This window comes from Carya illinoinensis, chromosome 10 (assembly GCF_018687715.1).
Source record: "Carya illinoinensis cultivar Pawnee chromosome 10, C.illinoinensisPawnee_v1, whole genome shotgun sequence".
NCBI classification, from domain to species: Eukaryota; Viridiplantae; Streptophyta; class Magnoliopsida; order Fagales; family Juglandaceae; genus Carya; species Carya illinoinensis.
Genome location: NC_056761.1, coordinates 37,979,520 through 38,004,614, shown reverse-complemented (window position 1 = coordinate 38,004,614; position 25,095 = coordinate 37,979,520). Strand labels below are relative to the sequence as shown.

Sequence of the window (25,095 nt, the reverse complement as noted above, 5' to 3'; positions counted from 1 at the left end):
CGTTAAAAAAATTATGGTACTTAGTTATATGACATTCGTTATCCACTGCGTGTTTCTTCGTACACATATGTTGTCTTTGCACACACTTGGCACCCGTCGTTAGGGTGGTGACCCGGGTTGTCACCATCCGGACGTCTCGATTTTTCCGTGTCCGTGCGTGGGGATTTGGGGGCGTCACAAGTATGTTTGTTACAAGTTGGACATGTCATTTTCCCCTTAGTACTCCAACCTGACAAGTTTCCATAAACTGAAAAATCATTTATTGTCCATAATATGACAGCATGCATCTTGAATGACTTGCATGTTGATGAATCAAATGTGACAACCCCATTCTCCCACAAATCTTTCAATTCTGCAATCAATGGCTGTAGTGTATGTCTATATCATTTTCCGGTGATTTTGGACCTGGAATGAATAAACTCATCATGAAATATGGATCTTTCATACACTTCCACGGTAATAGATTATACGGCATAAGTACAACTGGCCAAGTACTATGAATAGTACTCATGTTCCCAAATGGATTAAATCCATCTATTGCCAACCAAAGTCGCACATTACGCGGTTCTTCAGCAAACCATCGGTGTTCCTAATCAAATTCCTTCCACACCTGAGAGTCAGCAGGATGTGACAAAATATCATCGTTCCTAATTCTGTCTTATGAGTGTCATTCATGTCTACAGCCGTTGCACGTGACATATATAATCGTTGTAATATAGATATCAATGGAAAGTGGCATACTACCTTTTATGGCACATTTTGCTTGTCAGATGTCCATCTTGATTCGTGGCATATGGGACACTCGTTCAACTGCTCATTCTCTTGCCAAAATAATATGCAGTCATTCTTACATGCATGTATTACGTTGTAATCAAATCCAAGTTCTCATTTCAACTTTTTTGCTTCATAGAAGTTACGAGGTAAAGTATTGTCTGATAGCAGTGCCTCTTTAAACAGCTCGAGTAACATATTGACAGTCTTAATAGATAATCGGCACATTAATTTTATGTGAAGCGGTCTTACGGTAAATTACAACTTACTATGTCTTCTGTATCCTGGATATAGCTCACGTTGTGAATCATTCCACGATCGTACAAAAGTGTTATGACCCCCATCATTTGAAATTGATGTGTCCGTATCACCTTCATCCATAAACATTCCCGCACCGATGTCACCTAACATTTGGTCCATATCCTCATCGTATTCATCTCCAACAATATCATGTTGTACATCTTCACGATATCTTCTTCTTTATGTGGAACCTCAAATGAAGTTGGATATGGTTCACCGTGTAAGACTCAATCAGTATAACCCATGTCAATACCTTTGACAAACAGATGCTCTCTCACCAAGTCTATCTTATTAGAACGTAAATTCCTACATTCTCTACATGGGCATCTAATACACCTATCTCTATCACATGTACCCAATGCAAACTCTAAGAATTTCTTAACACCTTCAGCATATACATTGTAATTTTGACCCAATCGATCGCTAACTCGCATTCAACTCTTATCCATGCCGACTATCTTCATTACAAACAATCACGTGTGCATCAACAAACCAACATGTATCATGTATCAAGTATCAATCAAGGAGTATGCCACCTTTCACAGGGTAATTGGTCCTAACCCATTCGGGATTGTAAGATCATAGTCGCAAACCTATTCTTTATTATCTGTCACATCCAACAAAATTCCGGCAGCATCTCTCCATAGTTCTCCAAATATGCTCGTCTGGTTGTGTGCACCGACGATTAACACGTCGATGCACCATCACCAAAACTGCATATTTGGAGAACAAGGGACGACTCTACCAAAATCTTAATGTTGGACAAATAACAGATATAGTTCGATAGTTTGCGAGAATTATTTTACAATCCCAAACTGTCCACTCTGAACAATTCAAGAGTTATCAATCAAGCATTCATCCAGATTGATAACTCTCAAACGGGTCTAAAGTTTATTTTGATGAACAAACAATGCAAGATATGCTAATATGTATCAAACAGTAACAACATATTATTTATACAACAATACAACAAAAACTCTAATTATTAAGTATTATTGAAAAATTTAGTAGTATTTTACATAAAATACTTCATTTTTTTCCATAATTTAAATATTAAGTATTTAAGTATTATTAAATCTTAACTATTTGTATTTTAATTAAAATTCATTTGATTAATTTCAATATTAAGTATTTAAGACTTTTTAATCTTAACTATTTGTATTTTAATTAGAATTCACTTTATTAATTTCAATATTAAGTACTTAAGTATTATTAAATCTTAACTATTTGTATTTTAATTAAAATTCACTTTATTAATTTTAATATTAAGTATTTAAGTATTATTAAATCTTAACTATTTGTATTTTAATTAAAATTCATTTTATTAATTTCAATATTAAGTATTATTAAATCTTAACTATTTGTATTTTAAATAAAATTCATTTTATTTCTTTCAATAGTTAAGTATTTAAGTATTATTAAATCTTAACTACTTGTATTTTAATTAAAATTCATTTTATTAATTTAAATATTAAGTATTTAAGTATTATTAAATCTTGACTATTTGTATTTTAATTTAAAGATTTAGAAGTATTTTAATTAATATTGAAATTGAAAGATTTAAAGAGTTAGTAGTATTCTAATTTCTAATTAATATTTTAACACCGTTTAAGCATACCATTCAAACGGTGTTATACTGTGTTCGAACATAATAAACTCATTCGAACGTTAATCATATACCGTTCGAATGAGTTTATTCCAAATTCCAGTTATCTTCAACTATCGAAAATCCCAATAATCACCAACTCAGTACAGCTAACGAAAACATAAAATATCACAAACTTAGTACAGCAAACGAAAACACTCATATTCAAACTAAAATGAGAATAAGACAATATATGTACCTGGTTTTGAGAGATGAAAAAATGCAAGGAGACCGTTATGCCAAAAATGAAAATACTCTCCAAAACACAGTAAAAATAACCTCTTAATCTGAAAATATAAGAGTAAGATGAAAACTATTAATATTTGGAGGCTAGATTGATGGAGAATGGCGCTGGTTGGAAGATTTGCCTCTGGAAGCGAGACTGAGAGTGGTGGGAGGAGAGCGGGATTGTGAGGTTCTGTCGTGTAAATGTTAAACATTTACGTTCGAACGGTTATTTGCTAAACGTTCGAAAGTGAAACAATGAAGCGGGAAAAATTTTCCTCCTGAAGTTTCACGTTCGAATATATATTTATACGTTCAAACGGTAATGCCCGTTTACCAAAACGTTCAAACACTTATTATTAAGAGTTCAAATGGTTTGGTGAATGTTTAGTAAAAAAAAATTTTGCACTATACCTTTAAATAAAATAACAACATTAATATATAATATATAATATCCTATAGTTTAGTAACATAGTAATATTTGATTATAATATATAATCAAGCATATTATATATTATATTATATTTTACTATAACATAATATATAATATCATACTACATCTAATATTATAGTCAAGTATATATATTAGACTATATAAGAATAAACCGACAAACCAGAAAACCGGCCCGGACCGGACCGATTGGTTAGGTCTGGTTTTCAACCGATTTGGTTTGGAATCGGTTCTTTTATTTTAAAAACCAGTCAAATCCAGTCCGGAATCGGTTTTATGTTTTCCAACACCGAACCGGACCGGATCAGTTCATATATTGTACATATTTTATTAATTTTTAATATTATATATAATATATATAATTATGTATGAAATAATATATTATAATTTATAACATAACATTTTAATCTTAAACATGAATATTATTTGATCATATGTTTTAAATATAAAATATATATATTAAATACATTTTATTACCTAATAAATTCTCAATATATTTCGTTTGATAAATACATTAGTAATACTTTTTTTTATAAGTAAATACATTAGTAATATTAATATACTTAATATATTAAAACTGAAAAACCAGACCGGAACCGGTAAAACCGGACGTACTGGTTAAGTGGAGTAATCGGTGCGTAATCGATTTTTGAAAATATAAAACCGGTACATATCGGTTTGGTCCTATATTTTATCCAAAACCAGACCGAACCGACCGGTTACACCACTATATATATGGCATCATGGCATAGTGTCATTTGTAGTACTAGCATATATAGTATCATCTAATTAGATTATAACTAAAATATAATATGATAATATAATATTTTCTAGTATAACATGTACATACTATCATATATAGTGTCATTTATAGTACTAGCATATATAGTGTATTCTAATTAGACTAAAACTAAAATATAATATGTTAATATATTAAATTATATATAACAACTATATACTATCATATATAGTGTCATCTATAGTGCTAGAATATTTCGTGTCATCTAATTAGCCTATAACTAAAATATAATATGTTAATATATTAAACAAGTCATAACATATATTTACTATTATATATAGTGTGATCTTTAATATCACATATATGTTATATAATACTATAATATAGTATACTATATTATACTATATATAGTGTGATGTACTATTATACTAGTACATCATATAACTTATAGTATATTATATTATATATAATATAATATATTAAATATAATATAATGTATACTATATTAAACATAATATATAGTGTAATATATATAATAACATATATTATAGTATATAATATTTAATATTATAATAAATTATTATGATATATTATAATATATTAAATAATATCATAAAAAATTAATTTTCAGTTACCGTTTGAATATATTAAGATACTGTTTGAACATTTTTGCATATATAACTTGCCGCATATCTCATTTTCATGGACGCCAAATGGAGACATTCCAACTTCCTTTCAAGACTTTAACCGTCCATCTCCACCGTTCAACTCCGTTTTCGTGAACAATACCCACTTGAAGCCTCTTCCTCTAAGAACCGGTACTCTTCTTTTTCTAACCATTTTACCATTATATTTAGGTTTTTGATGGATTATTTGTTTGAATTAGGATAAAGCAATTTATCCATCAATACTCATCGTAGATTTGCTTTAATTCATTGTAGGAAGGTTTATTTAGGTTTTTATGTATTATTTTGGTGAAAAATCGATTCTATGGATTTCAATGGCTGAGTCGATTTGGCCTGGTAAAAGAAATCGATTCGCATACCGTTCGAACGCTATAAACATCGTTCGAACGGTATCAACTAACCATTTGAACATTGTTTTAGACGTTGAAATGGTAAGACCCAATCCAACCCCATTTGACCATTGTTTTATAAGTTCGAACTGTACAGGTATCGTTCGATCACTATATTGAGAGTTTGAACGGTTATAGTTATCTATTCGAACGTTGTTTTACACGTTCAAACTATAGGAGCCAATCCAATGACATTTGAACGTTTTTTTATACGTTCAAACTGTACATGTGTACTATTCGAGCACTATTTTAGGAGTTCAAACGGTATAATTAAATGTAATAATATTAGTGAATTGTTATTTTTATTCCATATTATAGTTTCATTAAATTTTAACGAGAATAATTTCTATATTATAATTAAATTAATATAGAAATTTATCACATTTTGTTAAATATTAAATTTCTATTAATCTTAATCTAATTAATATTTAATAATCTAATATTATTTATTAAAAATTATGTTGTTTACAATGTCCCACTTTATTAAATTGCTATTCGTATGAAGTACTGTGAATAGTTATTTATTATATTTTTATTGTTAATGTTATATATCTAATTTTTAATTGTAAATTTCAGGTTGATTATAATGTCTTCTTCTAGGGCAGAACGTAAGCGACACAATCCTACTAAGACTAGTAGTGGTCCAGTCAGTGAGAGCACTGTTTCACTAGAGCGACTGGTGAAAATTTCTAATTTCCAGAGTCTTGTTTGGGAGGGTCATTCCCTGCCATTAGTTTTTAGCGATCGTGGTTGGGGACCTATCCTAGCTAAGCGGGAGGAAGCATGGGAGCCAATCTCCTATATTGACATTGTTGCTGAGTTTTATAGAGAGCTCGGTAGTGCCAGCCCAGATGACGGAGGGGCATATAGGATCTCTGTCCGAGGAGTTTCAGTTGTATTTTCACGGGATGAACTTGTTGAGCATCTCGGTATTCCTAGGCTGCCAGATGCATATCCGAACATGGTGCCTAGAGAGTCTGATCCTTCAGCTGATGTGGAGACAGCTGAGGAGGAGGCATCAGTTTATACTGATGTGGTTGATACCCTTGCTGATCATGAGGTGAAGGATTTGGTTGTTGGTCTAGATGCTCCATCGTATGACAGGATAAAGAGCATCAAACATGCAGATCTATCTTCTTTCTTCAAGATCTTGAATTTGATAATTGCCAATAACATTGACCCTCGGCAACACAAGACAGAAGTTGGCATTGATCGGATGAAATTTATGATACGGGTCGCTCGTGGCATTTCTATCGACCTGGTCGAGTATATATTCAATAGGATTTGATCAGAGTCCCAGTACATTTTGATGGACATATTGCCATTCGGAATCCTGATCACCCGATTTATGCTATTTGCTGGTGTTGTGCCTGATGTTGTCAAGTGTAAACGGGAGCCGATGGGACCAATAAACAACACCACCCTCTCATGCAGCATGGGACACTCGAGACTGCGTCTTCATGGACATGTTCCAGAACCGGTTGATCCTCAGAGAGATGCACAGCCGGCAGATCATGGAGTATCAGCTGCTGAGACATCCACACAAACCGAGGCATCAGTACACAATGTTACTTGTGAGGAGATGGCCAAGATTGTGTGTGCAACGATCAGCGAACAGACATCAGCGGCGATCGATGCAGTGCGTATGGAGATCCATTCTATTGTGTCTGTGATTCGTACAGAGATTATTGCATTACGTACAGAGTTTGATGCCATGTCTGCGACTCAGGTCACTATCAGTACTTGACTGACACAAATAGAGGAACGTATAGCTGCAGTCGAGGAAGTGTGCAAAGACTTGGGGTCTTAATTAGTACTTTCTATCTTTTATTTATTGATTTTTTGTTTTTAGCATGGACAATATTTTGTGTTTTGTAAATTCAGTATTTAATTATGAAATAGTATTATTTTATATTTTCTGAAATAATTATTAATTTATATTATTCCTATTATTTAATTGACCAATTTCTTATAATTACTAGTTAATATAAATATAAATCTGTAAAAAAAAAAAAAAACCACGGTCACCGTTCGACCCCTACAAATCAAGTTCAAACAGTGCTGATTCATCATTTGAACGGTTAAATTGACACGTTCGAACGATGTAGCAATTTTTAGGGCTGAAAATCGAAGGTTCGGCGTCGGTTTCGGTGGCAAACCGACACCCCACCGACACCTTAAATCTCCAAACATCTTGACCGAAACCGATCGATAGGGAAGAAGAGAACCGGCCGGAGTTGGATTGGTCGGCATCGATCGGTTCGACGGTTTGGGGATCGGTTTCCCCTTTCCTTTAGTGCAGTGGGACTTCAACAGCGAGGGAGGAGGAGGTGGTGGCTCATGCCCGCGTGCGAGGTTGTGGTCTCACCAATTACAGTAGAGAAGAGAGTCTAAGAGAGAGAGAGAGAGAGAGAGAGAGAGAGAGAGAGAGAGAGAGAGAGAGAGAGAGAGAGAGAGAGTAGAGGTGGGTGAGAGAGAGCAGAGGTCAGGTGATGGCGAACTGGTGAAGGAAAAAAAGAGAAGAAAGGGGTGTATCTTCTGGCTGACCCTAGACTAAACGGCACCGTCGTTGCATTTATTTTTTTTTGTATCATACGTCATCGAAACGACGTCGTTTCATTTACACAGATTTAAAAAAAATAAGAGGTATCTGATATCAGCCAGTTCAGCGATTTTTCCTTGGACGAACTGCGAACCGAACCGGCCAACGTCGGTTTGGCTTAAATCCTACCGCTGGCCGACCGGTTCTCTGATAGTTTTGGCCTGTTCCCCACTCCGGCGGCAGTTCTGATAGGTTCCGGCTGGTTTCTCAGTTTTCTGTACATCCCTAGCAATTTTCTTCTAAAAAAAATTTTCTTAACGCGCCAAAATCTAGGTTCGAATGGTTAAATTTAGACGTTCGAATGGTGAATCATTAGTGTTCGAGCGATTTAATTATTTGGGACAAAATATTTCATCCCTAACTAGACCGTTCGAACGCGTTAGAACGTTACAAACATTTCATCATTTTTTTGGCACGAAATATGAAATTCGTTCCTAAATCTCACTTTTTGGGATGATTTTCATTTTGTCTCAAAAAGAAATTGTCCCAAAAAGTATTTTTTGTTGTAGTGTCTACTGTAATAAATACATTTTGGATAATTGATAAATTCTAAAATTGCTTTACAATAACACCCTCTAAGCATAAATTAAATGCGTGTCTAACGTGTCATTTAGATAGTGAGTTAGGATGAAAATTAAAAGTTAAAAAAATATTATTACAATGTTATTATTATTTTAAAATTTGAAAAAATTGAATTATTTATTATATTTTATATGAAAATTTGATAAAATTATAATAATTAGATAAAATGAAATGAGATGATTCTTAAATTTAAACTGTACCTAAAACTTTAGATGGACAATAATAACTATATAAAAAAATTAGATATATAGCATATAGGTATTGCCTCTTGTATCTCTACTTTTTAAATTTTTAAAACTGGAAAATGATAGGATTACTATTATTTTACTACTCATTTTGTATTTGATTTTTTTTAATTTTTTATTTTACTTAATGATTAAGGAAGTGATTATTAGTAAAATTATATATATTTTTTTAATTTTTTCTTAATGACTAAAGATATTAAAAAAATACTTAAAAGAAAATGATAAAAAAATTTTTTTAATACCTTATAAATAATAAATGGGTAGCGCTTTAAAAATATGTAGTATAGTTTGACCAAATATTTGGACCTAGTTGGTGAAACTAGTTATGGGAGAGAAGAAGCTGAGGTGCCAAGAGTCAGAGACACGGATTTCTGTTACTCAAGAACCTCAAAACAAAGGCCACCCTGTACGCACCAAAAGAGAATTGAAGAGCATAGTCTGTCTGCTCTTGCAGAAAACTAATCATACTTGGTTTTACCCATGTTTCCACGCTATTAATTAGCTGCCTCACCTTAAATACTGCTGGCCGCGGGCCCTTGTATTCAGTATTTTTCGATGAAATGGCTAATCCAAGGGACACTTATTACCTGCCATGTTGTCCCAGCTTTGAAGACTGTTCTGGTTTTATCTTCTTTTGATATGGTTTTGTTAAGTGGTCTTGTCAAGAGCTCCTAATGAACGAACCTATTGATTCATGTTGGAAGTCTTCTGCAGTACCATTGCATCACATGCACCACAAAGTTGTGATTGATGTCTTTTTTGTTTTCATTTTTTTTGAGCCAGAGACTGATATATGTATGTGTTGATGAAGCTAGCTAGATTTGAGAAGACAGGTGAAGCAGGTAATTTTTCAGCTGAACAAGAAAAAATAATTAGGGTTCTACCCACCCCCGATGTGAAAACCGGGGCCTCGTGTGCTTTAATTTGCTTGCCCTGGTCTCTCTCTCTCGCTTTTCCCTAGCTATCCATCTCGATATATCGAGTACTACTGACGCCAGCTTTTTCAGTCTTGCTTTCTGAGAACTTTCCGTTTCACCATTTATGTTGCTGAATAAAGAATAAATAGAAGTTTTCGTTGGATTATTGAACCATTCACAATCACAATCACGTTCACAACATTTTCATGCTGACCAGCTTGTTGGCCCCAATTAAATATTATGCCTACCATATATATAATATATCTACAACCACCATAATCTTACGAATAAACTTGATATATTGTACTGGGTGACGAGAACAAAGGGATTCCTTTTCATGTATAATCTATCTCCTTTAATTTTCAAAGATAAGGATGCAGTACTTTTTCTCTAGCCTTGTAACCATACATACATGCTTTTATAATTAGCAACAAACCTAGCCATATAAGCAAGGTCAACCAAATAAAGAAAAAAAAGACCAAACATGCAATCATGTCAACCACAGGTCAGGGGAAAATTATAATTTTGAAGGTGCTTTTATCAAGTAAACTATATGAAAATTAGTATTTGACCCCTCCAAAATTATTTTTTTGTAATTCCCCCCCCCCCCCCCTCCAAACCAAATTTTCTGGTTCCGCCGCTGCACAGGTCCACATGCAAATTAACCTAACCACAAGCAAGGTCAAATTAACAAGGCTGACCAAGCTGCAAGTTTCATATGTATGAAATCATTCTGTTTGATTGTGTAGAAACAAAATAAAGAGATGGAAAGTTTCCCTAGGAATACACTTCTATTTTTCACCTATTCAACTGATCGCTCACTCATTACAAACCATGCACATAGAAAATTGGTAAAACCCAAGCAAGGAATCGTCACCCAAGATACCAGAAGGATTCAACTCCCTGATGTAGGCCGCTCCCTTGGTAATTACTTCAAATCCAAGCGAAGTAGGATCTGCATCGGCCACATGATGTATCTCCCGACAATCTCTACAATGCGATACCCATGAAAATTCTCAATGTCATAGACTCTAGTACTGTAGCCACCTGCCAACTAAAGGACGCAGCAGGATTGCATCGGCCTTGTATGCACCTGCAAAGTACTCTACAGTACAACAAACGAAAACTCTCAAAGTCCTATGTAAGGATTAATAAAAAAACTCAACCATGAGAATGGGAGCAACTGATATATGTACCCAAAAATATCTGAACTAATGGATGCGCGAAGAAATATCCTACATGCCACACCAAATCGCTATACACATTTTGTTGTAATGGATCTAGCTTCGATCTAGAAACAGTCGAAGAACCTTTGTCCCCAAAATTCCCTTTGTAGGAAGAGCTGAGGAGCCATTGAGTTCCTTTTCTTTCCCTGATCTTAACGAGAGGTAATAATCAAGTAACGCGAGCAAACATGAATATTGAATAGTGATTCTCTTTCAGCAAACAGTAAAACCCGAAGTTAAAATTGTTGGAATCGTACGGTACTTGAAAAATCCCGCAACAACTTCGTCCTTAATTAGATGGAAGCACACCTGTGATTAAGATATGGAAAATGCTAGTTTAATTGGCCTATTGATTTATTTCCTAGATTTGACCCTTCGTGCAATTTAATTTTTATTTAAATGTTTAAAACGTTATTAGTAGTATATTTTTGTATTTTTTAAAATATTTGAAAATATTTAAAAAATATTTAAAAACGAAAGAACGGACTCGCTCAGATTGAATACCTTACTCGATCTTGGAGACTAGACGTTAAAGAAGACTAGTTAAACTAGAAGAGGATGCCTACAGTTACTTTAACAATGCAATCTGCAAAGCAAAAACCTTTGCGTATGCTAATTTATGAAGAGACCTGCTAGCTGCCTGATGGGTCTAGGCCCCTACGGTAGACATCCGTCTCCTCCGCCAAAGATTGACAGAATGACGATATGTCATCCATTCATTCAACATATCAAAGCAGCATTCTCTCTATAAATATGTCCAATAGGCACCCTCGTTTCTCAGTTCCAATTTCGAATCTGAACACTCGCGCCTCGCGGTGTGTGAGTTTGAAGTGTCTTATTGCTGCTAATGGACAACTTTTCCACTGCTAACCCTAGCTCTGAGTTTTCTTCAGTGGCAAACAGCATCAAAGAGAAGAAGAAAGGTGGGAAGAGAAGCAGAGAAGTGAAGCTCTCGACTGATCCACAAAGCGTAGCTGCTAGGGAAAGGAGGCACAGGATCAGTGACCGTTTCAAGATCTTGCAGAGCTTAGTTCCTGGTGGGAGTAAGATGGACACGGTGTCAATGTTGGGAGAGGCTATTCACTACGTGAAGTTCCTCCAGACTCAAATTTGGCTTCACCAAACCATGATCAGCTTTTTCGATGAGGATACATCTTGCTTAGACCTTGCTTCTTCTTTTCCTTCCCAACAGACCTTTAATGCACAAAACAGTTTAGCGGACCAAGAGGAACCATCACCACCAGGACCATTGCCGAATTCCTGCCTCCAATCTCAAGAGACCTTGTCTTTGGATCCTTATGTGAAATACTATCATTGATCTCTGGTCCCTTAAGTGCTTGTTGGTGATGTAGTTTGGTAATCCGATGCTTCCCCGAAAAGCAGAAGCTTTCATACTGCATGTTACGCGCGAGTATTATTTGATCTTGTAAGCATTTGCCAGTCATATATCATATTCGCCGAAGTGACGCATGGAAAGCTAATCAATTTCAGAACTCCATGGCATTGTTATGAATTTCCCATCTAAAAATCACGTGGCTTGGTTTTTATGTGTAAGCTGCTTTATTTTTGTTTTTGTAAGTTTTATTAATGGAAAGTTTGGAATCTTGGATGACTCCTCAGATGTGCCCTCTCTTATACTTAAAAGGGATTACTAATGAATTTGCATATATATATATATTTAAAAATATTTAACAATATTTAGAAAATATTAAAAAAAGAAAGTGAAATTGTGCTATAGGTAGGACCAATGTTTTGAATACCGTACCGGATGCCGTACCGGTCAAGGCACTGGAACGAAATATTTCGGTACCGGTACCGTTTCGTGTACCGTTTCGGGATAGTCGATATATAAATAAATTATATATATAAATATATATATATATTAATTATATTTCAAAAGAATAATTTATATATAAATAAATTATACATAAATACATATATCTATATAAATTATAAATAGTTTAGTCTAAATTGGGGGTAAAAAAATAAATTTGTAGTTTGAAAAAATGAAAAAAAAAAACAAAAAAAAACGAAACCGAAATACCGGCCGGTACGGGCCGGTACATAGGCCGGTACAGGCCGAAATCTCGGCCGGTACGGCCGGTACCGGCCGGTACGGCCGGTATTTGAACCGGTACGAAATTACAAAATTTCTGTACCGGTCCGGTGGCCGGTACGGAATATACCAGCCGTACCGGCCGGTACGGTACGAATTTTAAAACAATGGGTAGGACAGTTCAAAATAGCCACGGACCCGAGCCGACCCGATTTTCCAACCTGACCCGCATCAAAAATACCTGAACCGTTTGCTTGCTTTGGTTTTTGGAATTGTTTTACCCGTTTACCAAATTTAAACAATTAATATCAGGTAATTACCCAATACCCGCACCAAAAAATTCATCTGGTAAGCCGCTTGTCCACTCCATGTAAAAGCCAAAAAAGCCCTTAGTCATTTACTCTTGAAAAACTCTGCTTGCACACGGGGTGGGGGAATTCCCGCGTACACGTATAGCCACGTGTTATAATGAAACGATCCGTTTCATTATTAAATGTCCCAGTTGAAATTTAAAATGCAGCTGATCCACAACTCTTTCGATTTTTCACAACTCCTTCGGTTTAAAATCTTCTTGAATTGAAGAGTGTAAAGAAGACACATAGAAGAGAACCACAAAGACTGCCTCTCATCTTTCTCTCCTTCGCATCTAAAATCTCGTCCTCTTCTAATTTTTTTATTTTTTTTTAATTTTTCTCATTTGAAACACAGCACCCATCTCGTATACCCATGGAACAATTTTTCTCAAGTCTTCAAAGCATTCTTCTATTTTTTATTTATTTATTCATCTCATCTGAAACGCAGCACCCATCTCGTATACTCACGAAACAGTTTTCCTGAAGTCTTCAAAGCACTCTCTCTCTCTCTCATTCTCATCTGTGCTTTCTTTTTTGCTGTGTCTATGATTTTTATCTAAAACTTCCGTATTTTCATTACAAATCTCAAGACCCATATTATCTTGCACTTTCGCGCTCATTTGTTTCAGAAAAATCAAAGCTTTGATGTAAATATGGAGGAAGAAGAATGTTTCAGTGAGTTGGGTTAATCATGTTTATTTTGCAGAGGAGGGAGAGAGTGAGAAAGTGAAGTAAAAAAATAAAATAAAAAAAGAAGTGAAAGACCTGTTATTGTCGTATACTGATATATAAGTTAAAGATAAGGCTGAGTGGTATATTGCCACATCAGCGATTCCTCCAAAGGTACCCAACGACGGGTACCTGTAGCAAAGCTCTTTACTCTTCGCCTCTCTAGCTCTCACTTTTTTTCTCTCTCTTCTTCCTCTTATGTTATCTCTTCTATACTAATTTCTCTTCTCACTGGCTCCATTTTCTCTCTTATTCCGTCTTCCAGTTTCTCTCAAAGTCGAAAGATCAAGCCAAGGTTCTTGAAGTCAAAAGGTGAACCCAAGGCCCTCGAAGGTTCTTCAAGATCTCAAAGTTCGGTAGTGGATTTTGAAAGTTCAAGATCTCAAAGTTTTGACAACACTCTGTAAACATATTTTGTTGGGTGATTATAGTCGTGCTTTCCATTTTGGGCAACAGAATGGCCCCATTTAGATCTCAAATCTTCTATAATAGTGGCTATAACTCTGCAAATGTTCGTGGGCTATAACTCTATAAATGTTCATGAGTTGTTTGTCTCATTGAGTTTGGCTGCTTTTGATTCTAAAAGCTGGAAAGTAGTGGCACTTTTTATTATTGTTTTTCATAATTTGCTAAATTGATAATGGCTGGTAGCTGAGGAAGGAAGTTTTGACAATTCAAGCAAGCCTATATCTAGTAAAGAAGTTGTTGGATGTGTCTTGTTAAAAAATCTTGACAATTTGGGTAATTGCTTTTTTGATTACTGGGACTTGGCATTGGATTTTAGAACAATGAGAAATAAAGATCCTAATCAATTTTTTTATCCTAATTTAATGGTGTAATTTGGGAGAATATTAGTGATATTCCACACAAAACGTTTGTAGCCCATTCTTGCGTAAATCTACTTGGCATTGGCTGTCTCTGTAAAATATCAGGGCATTTAAATGGTTTTTTTTATGGAAAACTTTTAGGTCAAGGTATTTCTTTTGCTCCCTTTTTATTGCTTAAATCTAATACTCTCTCTCTCCTTCAAGAATCTTACACGCAATTTCTCCCCCTCTCCCACAAACCCAAAAAAAAAAATGGGTCGGAGTACCCATTTCCGTCCGAACCATTTTCGGATTCGGTTAAGCGGATAAGTGCAAAAAATCGGTTATTTCCGTTTGGAATTTATTGGTTTCAGGTTGGGTTGGAACAATGTATTTCAGTCTGGTGCGTGTAGGGTGAACAACCCTAGTTATAGGCACATTTGGGAGGCATTGTAGCATTGGCCTTCAATACATTGATAATGCAGCTCATTTCATTAGTGTTATGAGTTGGGGGCACTTCCATTTCTTCAATTATATAAATATATATATATATATTAATTTTCTTCTTTCAATTATCCTTGTTATTTGATTTTTCATGAAAGTTTCTTGTTGCATCAAATACTGAGACTTTCAGTTTTCAAAAAGTTTTGGATAAAATATTTCAATTTCAATCTAAACATCATACAAGAGTACCGTAAAATATTTGTCTCTAATCATTTTGTCTATAACAATACACTCAATTGAAGTGTATTGTTTGAAAAAACTCTTTAATTGAGAGAGAGAATTTGTACTATATTTATAGAGTATACAGAGTATGGATAATCATCAAACCATATACAAATACAATCATGTAAATATTGGGGATCAATCAGATTAGGAAATTCTATCTCTATCTAGTTGTTGCTGGGTTATGTCCTTGTCAACTTGATCTCTATCGCGTTGTTGTTGGGCTTTGTCTTTATCATATACTTGCATGATAATGCTTCAACAGCCCCTATAAGATCTCAGTGATATGATCCTTACTCGATAAGAATCGAATGTCAAGATTGCCTGATGTCATTTTGTCTCTAACAAAATCTAAGTTGAGTTCTATATGCTAAGTGCCAACGTGAAAGGCAGGAATATTGACGTTGAGGTAGGTGGCATTGATATTGTCACACCATAATATCGGTGGCTTATCTGTATAAACTCCAAGCTCACAAACTAAGGATCGAAACCAAACCATTTCAACAGTAAAGTTAGCAAGAGCTCGATACTCAGCTTCAGTACTCGAGCGAGCTACAGTGTGTTGTTTCTTAGCACTCCAAGAGAGAATATTAGGAACTAGAAATACACAAAAGGCCCCGGTGGACCTTTTTTCATCAGGGCAACTAACCCTGTATGTATCCCAGCATCATGTATCGAGAGTGGCGACTAGGGCAACAAGAGATCAGACATGGCGTGGAGTCTCAAACATGAGATTAGGGCATCATATGACAATTGTGGTTGGATGGGCCGAATTAATTATGGGTTATGTGCAATGGGCCTTTTTAGTAAATAAATGTATTGTAAATAAATGATGGGTTAACAAAGCCCAGAATTATATTGGCCGTAATGGCTTACATAGTAGATCAAGAAGTGAATAAATAGACATTGATGATCAACATATGGAAGTAATAAGAAAATACATATCATAATTCAATTTCTCTTTTGCTTCTTCTCATTCTCTCTCTAGTTCTTTCTATTACATATTCTTTCTCTTATATTTCTCGTGGCGTGTGACAAGTTTGGTATCAGAGAAGTAAAGATTTGTTGCTCTCCATGGCTGAGGGAACAAGGTTGAATCGGTTGCAAGATTATTTTTCTACTTTCAAGAAGTCTTCAGAATCCCATCAGAAGGCTTTGGAGATGGAAGTTGGGTCTTTGAAGAGATCCTTTGATACGCAGTAGAGAACTTTGGAGTCCTTGGTGATGCAGTTGAAAGGACTCACGATAGAGATGCAAAGGGCGGATCTAGGAAGGAATAGGGAAACATCATCAGCAGGTAATCATAATGGGGATATTACAGTTGAAGTAAGTAATGGGGCACATACTAGACTCATAAGAATTGACTTTTCTACCTTCAGTGGTGAGGATCCTGCAAGTTGGTTGTACAAAGTGAACCATTTCTTCACTTACTACAACACTCCTCATCAACAAAGATGACCTCTTTCATCATTTCATATAAAGGGCAGAGCCTTTATCTGGTTTCAAGACTTGGAAGATTCAGGATTGTTGACAGATTGGGATGTGTTTGTTAAGGCCTTGTTACTAAGGCTTGGGACTAGCCCTTATGACGATCCAATGGAAGCATTGACAAGACTCTGTGGAAGATTATAAAGCTAAGTTTGAAACTTTATCTAACAGGTTAAGGGGTTCATCAGAAAATTATAAGTTGAGTTGTTTTTTGAGCGGCCTTAAAGATGAGATACGATTACCTGTTAGGATGTTCAACCCTACAAATCTTTTAGTAGCTTACGGTCTTGCTAAGATTTAAGAAGCAAATGTTCAGATTAGCAAGAAACCACAAAAGTTTAATAGCAATTATGTAGCATGGGGATTTGCTAAGAATCCATCGGTTTTTGGGGTGGATAGTAGCAAGAATAGTTTACCTATGCAGAAGATTTCTCAAGCTCAAATGAAAGATAGAAGGGAGAATGGCCTCTGTTATTACTGTGACTTGAAGTGGGTGCTTGGGCACAAGTGTGAGAGTCCTAAGCTGTTCTTGATTGAAGAAATTGTTGATGAGTTTCCTTATGCATTTAGCAATGAGGTGATTGAGAAAGAAACATATGTGCCTAATTAATCTTTGTGTTACTTAGATGAGATTAAAAGGCCAGAAATATCACTGAATGCTATTACTGGAGCAGTAGGCCTAAGACCATGAGAGTGAACGGAAGAATTGGAATGCTGTGGGTAGTAATTTTCATAGACACTGGGAGTACTCACAAATTAGGGTTCCAATCTGAAACCCTAATTTTTTTTTTTTATTTAGGGGTTTCATTGATTGAAATCCCTCAATTAATTTAGGGTTTCGGATTGGAACCCTAAATTAAATTAAGGTTCCAATCCGAAACCCTAATTTTTTTTTGGGTTTCATTGATTGAAACCCCTAAATTCAATTTAGGGGTTTCATTGAATTTAGGGGTTTCAATCAATGAAACCCCCTCAATTAATTTAGGGTTTGGGCACTAAATTGTATGATCAGTTTTTAAGAGTACTTTTATAGTATCTTTAAGAGAAAAATACATGAAGGAAATTTTTTACATATACATGATGATGCATGTTAATTGGTAGCTTGTAACATATATATCAAAATGCATGCATGTTAATTGAGGGGTTTCATTGATTGAAACCCCTAAAGGGCTTTTGGGGTTTCAAACAATGAAACCCCTAAAAAAAAATTAAAAAGATGTGTGGGTCTACTATTTGTATGCAGTTTTTGATGATTGTGTTGGATTGCACTTTGATTTTTTTTTTTTTTTTGTTGGAGAATCAGGAATGTCTTCAGATTTCAGTGGTAGCTCGCCTGCACCAGCCAATACCCCTACCCTAGAACCTAACCCTACTCCTACCCCTACAGGGAGTACACCTTGCCCTGTCTCGATACCCACACAGGGCAAGAAACCTGTATCTATAGTTTGGCAATACTTTACCAAACTAGAGGGTGGTGACCCTAACAACCCACAAGCTAAATGTAATCACTGTGGAAAAATCTATGGATGTCACTATAGGAAACATGGTACATCCCAGCTGAAAGTCCATTTAGAGGAACAATGCAAGAAGAGTCCAATTTTAAAATCCTTAATAGAGAATGGTCAATCTAGACTAGATATTAAAATGGCGGATGTGAGTAGTGGGGCCGGGGGTCCAACATTGAAGGGGTGTACGAAGTATAATCCCAATGAGTGTAGAAGGGAGTTAGCTAGCATGATTGTCATGGACAAGCTGCCTTTTTAGTTTGTGGAGGGTAAAGGGTTCCAAGAATTTGTCCAAGAGTTGGAACCGAGATTTGTACTTCCTTCGTTACACTGTGGCAAAAGATATTAAAAAGATGTACTTCCGTGATAAAGATGTTTTGAGGGACTAATTGGCGGGTTTGATAGTTTGCCTCACTACCGATACTTGGATTTCTATCCAAAATATGAATTACATGTCGTTGACTATGCATTTTGTTGATTCTGATTGGGTTCTTCACAAAAAGATTATTAGATTTTGTCAAATAACTGATTATAAAAGTGAGACGATTGGGAAGGCTTTGGAGGCCGCAATAAAGGAGTGGGGGTTAGAAAATATTTTGACTGTTTCGGTTGATAATGCGTCGTCTAATGATGTTACCTTGGGATATCTAAAGAATTATCTGAAAGATGCAAATAAGACATTCTTGAGTAGTGAATATTTGCATGTTAGATATGCTGCACATATTTTGAATTTAATTGTGACTGAGGGGTTGAAAGATGTTGATGACTCCGTTGCACGAGTTAGAATGGCTGTGAAATTTGTGATATCTTCTCCTTCTAGATTGGAGAAATTCAAAATTGCTGCAAAGGCTGCGGGCATAACATCGAAGAAGGGTCTTTGTATTGATGTTCCTACCAGATGAAACTCAACCTTCTTAATGTTGGAGGCGGCCTAAGAATATAAGAGAGCCTTTCAATTATTGGGTGATGAAGACATCCAATATGTCAAATACTTTGATGAGCACGGGGAATTACGAAAGCCTAATAATGATAATTGGGTGGTAGTTTCTACTTTTGTTGATTTTCTCAGATTATTTTACGATGTCACATTGAATATATCTGGTTTTTTGTACCCTACATCCCATGGGTTTTGTCAACAAATATGTAGGGTGAAAGAAGAATTAGAAGATATGTGTAGGGGTTCCAATGAAAGGATGAGGGAGATGACAGTGACCATGATGCTAAAATATGACAAGTATTGGGGAGATTTGACTAGAATGAATATTTTGTTATATGTGGCTGTTATTTTTTATCCTCGTCTGAAAGTTTCAGGCTTGTTATATGGGTTGAGACTTGCTCACGATCAGATATGGACTGAACTTATTGGTGAATTGGCCTGAGATACCCTAACTAAATTATATGATGAGTTTAATGCAATTAAGGGTGGTACTACATCCAAGACACATACACCTACCCCACCGCTTTCTACAGACACCGTGACAGGGCCTTCTACAAAGAAGCGCAGAATGCTGTGGACTAAGACCCTCATATAGAATCTCACACTAGTCCATCAATCTACGGAGGTGGTTTCTGAGTTAGACAATTATTTGTCAGCAGATATGGTCTAAGATGATGATGATAATTTCGATATATTAGGATGGTGGAAGAATGCATTAAAGAAATATCACATCGTTTCTGAGATTGCCCACTGTATTTTGGCCATCCCTATTAGCACCGTTGCCTCAGAGTCAGCTTTTAGTACCGGAGGTCCTATATTGGATCATTTTCGTAGTTCATTGTCTCCTACAACTGTAAAGGCATTGATATGCACACAAAGTTGAACGATAGGAAAAGATATTCATGTTCCAGATATTTTAGATTTTAAGGAGACCGATGAGGGTGGTGATCAGTCTGGATTTGGACCACCTGGTAATTGTTTTTTATTTTATTATTTTGATTTATTTATATTCATTTCGATTTCATCGTTATTAATTTTAATATTAATTCTTGTAGTAACACATGAAACGACGTCTAGCACCTCTGCAACATAAAAATGTGCTCAAGCCCAGGCCGCCCCAAGTGTCACAGTCAAAGACAAGTCACAGCTGACAGCTCTCTGAGTCCCTCTTTAGAATATTCAATTTTTAATTATTTGTTCATATTTTGTATTCAATGATTTGTAATGTTGATACAATGTCTCTTGGACACTTTTATGTTTGTAATTTTGTAATTGTTTAGTCTTTCAATTTTGTAATAGCTTAGTTATTATTATTAGTTTATTAGGTATTAGACTTTTAGACTAGTAACTTTTATTAGCCATAAAATCAATTACCATCTAAGACACTTTTTTTTTTTTATTCTGGTTTTTAATTTTTTTCTTTCTTTTTACTTATAATTTTATGGGCTGAAAATGGCCTACAAGCTTTTTTGGGCCAAAAATAAAAGCTTGTGGGCCATTTTTGGCCCAGAAATTGCTTATGGGCCCAAGGCCCAGTAGGGGTGCAGAGGGGCGGACGGATTGCCTCCCAATCTGCACCCCGTCATGCGGGACGGGGTACCCCGCCCCCGGACACTGGGGGCAGGGGACGGGAAAAAATTTTCCCATCCGCCCCATGCCGGGGGGGGGGGGGGGGTGGTCTACCACGCACCGTATGGTGCGGGTAGCACCCCTAGTAAGGGAACTATTGCAAAATGGGGTGATTCATACTAGTAAAAGTCCATACTCTTTTCCAATTTTATTAGTGAGGAATGCGGATGGTAGCTAGAGAATGTGTATAGACTATAGGGCTTTTAATAATGAAACAATAAAGGACAAGTTTCTTATTTTGGTTGTAGAAGAGTTGCTTGAATAGTTGTTTGGGTCACATATTTATTCTAAGCTGGATTTATGATCTGGTGATATGGTTATCATTAGATTAGGGTCAAAGAAGAATATATTTTCAAGACGCCTTTCGGGACCCATGAGGGTCACTATGAATTTTTAGTCATGCCTTTTGGCTTGACTAATGTGCCCTCGACATTTCAGTCCTTAATGAATATCATTTTTAAGCCCTATTTGAGAAAATTTATTTTGGTATTATTTGATGATATTTTGGTGTATAGTAGAGATGAGGCTGGACATGTTCAGCACTTGAAGATTACACTGGAGTTATTGATGCAGAATCAGTTGTTTGCAGAAATGAGTAAATGCAAGTTTGGGTGTACTGAGGTTGATTATTTGGGCCATTTTATTTATGCAAATGGAGTTAAAGTTGGCCCTACTAAGCTGCAAGCCATGGTTGACTGGCCAATATCTACAACAATTAAATCTTTGAGTTTTTGGGTTTAACTGAGTACTACAGGAAATTTATTAGAGGGTATGGCGGGATTGATGCTCCCCTTACTGTCCTACTTAAGAAGAATGGTTTTGTGTGGAGTGGAGAGGCTCAGACAACCTTTGAAAAGTTGAAAGAAGCAGCTACTAAACCCCCAGTTTTGGCTCTTCACGACTTCTCCAAAAGCTTTGTGATTGAATGTGATGCTTTAGGTTCATGTATTGGAGCAATTTTGATGTAAGATTCAAGGCCTTTGGCTTTTTTCAGCCAAGCCTTGAAGGGTAGAACTTTGAACTTATCTACCTACAAAAAGGAATTGCTAGCCCTAGTATCTGTAGTACAAAGGTGGAGGCCATATTTGTTGGGTTAGTCTTTTGTCATTAAAACTGACCACCAGAGTTTGAGGTATCTTTTGGAGCAGAGGGTGGGTACTCTTATGCAGCAAAGGTGGATCACGAAGTTGCTAGGCTATGATTTTGTTGTGGAGTACAAAAAAGGGCAAGAAAATAGAGTGGCGGATGCCCTTTCTAGAGTCCAGACATTTTGAAGAATCTACTTCCTTATTCCATATTTCATTTCTTACTATGAATTGGTTGTCAGAACTTAAATGAAGCTATGCTAACGATTCTCATCTATAGGAACTATGTAAGAAGTTAGCTGAGGGTCAGATGTTATCTCCTAGTTATGATGTTAAAGGAGATATGCTATTTTACAAGATAAGGTTGTATATACCTAATGATTCCATCTTTATTTAGAAACTACTACCTCAACTGTATAGTAGTGCTGAGGGTGGACATTCTGGAGTTGAAAAAACCCTTTACAAGGTGAGGAGGAATTTCTTTTGGCCAAGTCTTAAGGGTGTTGTTAAGGAGTTCATACAAAGTTGTGATGTGTGCCAAAGAATTAAGGTGGAGCAATACCTGCTCAGTGGGATACTTCAACCCCTTTCTATTCCTAGTAAGCCTTGGACAAACATCTTAATGGATTTCATTGAGGGTCTACCAGTTTCAAAGGGTCACTCAATCATTTGGGTGGTAGTGGATAAATTGACTAAATACAATCATTTTATTTCATTATTACATCCATATACTGCTAAAACTATTGCCCAATTGTTCATGCAGCGTATATTCAGATTACATTGATTTCCTAGATCTATTGTATCTGATCGAGATCCTATTTTTACAAGCAATTCTTGGAGAGAACTTTTTAAGATTCATGATGTACAGTTGTGCCATAGTACTGCGTACCATCCACAAACAGATGGGTAGTCAGAGGTTGTTAATAAGAGTCTCGAAAATTATCTCAAATGCTTTGTTGGAGATCGTCCTAAGGACTGGGTGCAATGGATTTCATTAGCAGAGTGGTGGAACACTAACTCGGTGCATAGCTCAACTAAGATGACCCCTTTTGAGGTTGTGTATGAATTTCCTCCACATCACTTGGTATCCTATATGCCTCGCACCATTCAAGTGGCAGATGTAGATTAGTAGCTATTAACTTGAGATCAGATGCTACATTTGTTAAAGGACAACCTGCACTGTGCACAAGATCGTATGAAGAATTTTGCAGATCTAAAGAGAAATGTGCAGATTTTTAATGAAGGTGATTGAGTCTACCTTTTATTACAACGGTAACTGTTAAATGTCTGTATCACAGCGGTGATCTCTCAAGCTAGCTCCACTCTTCTATGGGCCTTTTCAAGTGACCCAAAGAATTGGAAAAGTTGCTTACCATCTCCAACTACCTGTATCATCTCAGATTCACCCAATCTTCTATGTGTCTTAATTGAAACAAAAGTTGGGATCTGTTGTGACGGTTCTACCGCAGTTGCCTCCAGTTAATGCAACGAGGGTTATTAAACCAGAAGCAGCTGAGGTTCTTTACAGGTGGCTCTGTAAGCACCACAATTGAGCATTGGTGGAGTTGTTGGTGTGGTGGCAAGGTCAGACAACTGAAGATGCAACTTGGGAAGAATTCCATTCTCTCAAGGCGGCCTTCCCACACCTTGTGGTCAAGGTGTTTTGAAAGGGGGAGTGATTGTCATGTATCAAGAGTGGCAGCTAGGGCAACAAGAGATCAGACATGGTATGGAATCTTAATCGTGAGATTAAGCCATCATATGACCATTGTGCTTGGATGGGCCGAATTAATGATGGGTTATGTGCAGTGGGCCTTTTTAGTAAGGAAATGTATTGTAAATAAATGATGGGTTAACAAAGCCCGAAATTGTATTGGTCATAATGGCTTACGTAGTAGATCAAGTAGTGTATAAATAGACATTGATTAGCATACGGAAGTAAAAAGAAAATATATATTAGAATTCAATTTCTCTTTTGCTTCTTCTCATTCTTTCTCTAGTTCTTTCTATTACATATTCTTTCTGTTATATTTCTCGTGGCGTGTGACATGTCGTGGTCATCCAGCTTAGCTTGATGTGGATCATTTTTTAGGCAAACATTAGCTGTTTTCTCCTTCAAATCTCAATTTTTAGATATTTTTGTCTTTTAATATTTCATTTTCCATTTAGAAAGTGATTTTGGATCCGATTTTTTCCTGATTACTTCTTTATTTGCGTATTCAGTTTTCATGTGTTTATTGGGATTTTTCTCTTTTTGGTAAAAACCTGATATTTTCAAATTAAAGCTATTACAAACTGGTTTATGGGTTGATTTCAACATTCTTGAGTTTTGATAATTTTGAACTAAACCTCATAGTCATTTTCTTTATGTTTCTGGCGAATATTTTGTCCTCTCTGTGTTGATCATTTGTTGGAATTAGCCTCCAAAATTAATCTAAATTATGTCTGGTGATAGTTGACATCAAAGCTTGAGCATTTTTCCTGGGGTTAAATCTCTTCAGTTTCTATGCCTGGTGGTCGTGGTCGTCATGGGCAAGTTCTGAAAAAGGAAGTCCCACACAGTGATCGTAGCGTTCAGGATGTGATGTTTGAGGATTTGAAGAGACAGGTTCAAGAGTTCATATAGCGTCTATCGCATAGAAAATCGGTTGTCGTGAAATAGGAGATGACGAATCTGATTCCACTCGTATCACAATTGTGCTCTATTCTGGGAGCACCTTAGTCGGGAGGAATGTCATGGGATGAACACCAATTTTGTAGGATTTGACACTTTCAGTGATTTATATGCAGCAGATCCTTCATTTGGGAAGACATTTTGAGAGGTAAATGATGGTCAATATACTGTTTATTTTTACTTAATCGCTATTTATTTCATGGATTACAGTTGTGCATCCCAGATTGTTCACTAAGATAGTAGATTATTAGTGAACTTCATAGTGAGGGTCACTTTGGGTGAGACAAGACTTTGGCCTTAATCTCATCTGATTACTATTGGCCTAAGTT

The 25,095-nt window shown here is 35.9% G+C and overlaps 1 protein-coding gene across 1 annotated transcript; it reads left to right on the top strand.

The window, feature by feature from the left end:
• Positions 1–11,411: 11,411 nt before the first annotated feature.
• On the top strand, positions 11,412–12,146 carry LOC122278283 (transcription factor LAX PANICLE 1). Its single transcript, XM_043088467.1, has one exon. It carries the CDS (start codon positions 11,626–11,628, stop codon positions 12,094–12,096), a length of 471 nt encoding a protein of 156 aa, XP_042944401.1. The 5' UTR covers positions 11,412–11,625; the 3' UTR covers positions 12,097–12,146.
• The last annotated feature ends 12,949 nt before the right edge of the window (positions 12,147–25,095 follow it).

What these genes read in the sequence shown, in the direction of transcription:
- LOC122278283 (XM_043088467.1), top strand. Translation starts at nt 11,626, where the DNA reads ATGGACAACTTTTCCACTGCTAACCCTAGCTCTGAGTTTTCTTCAGTG.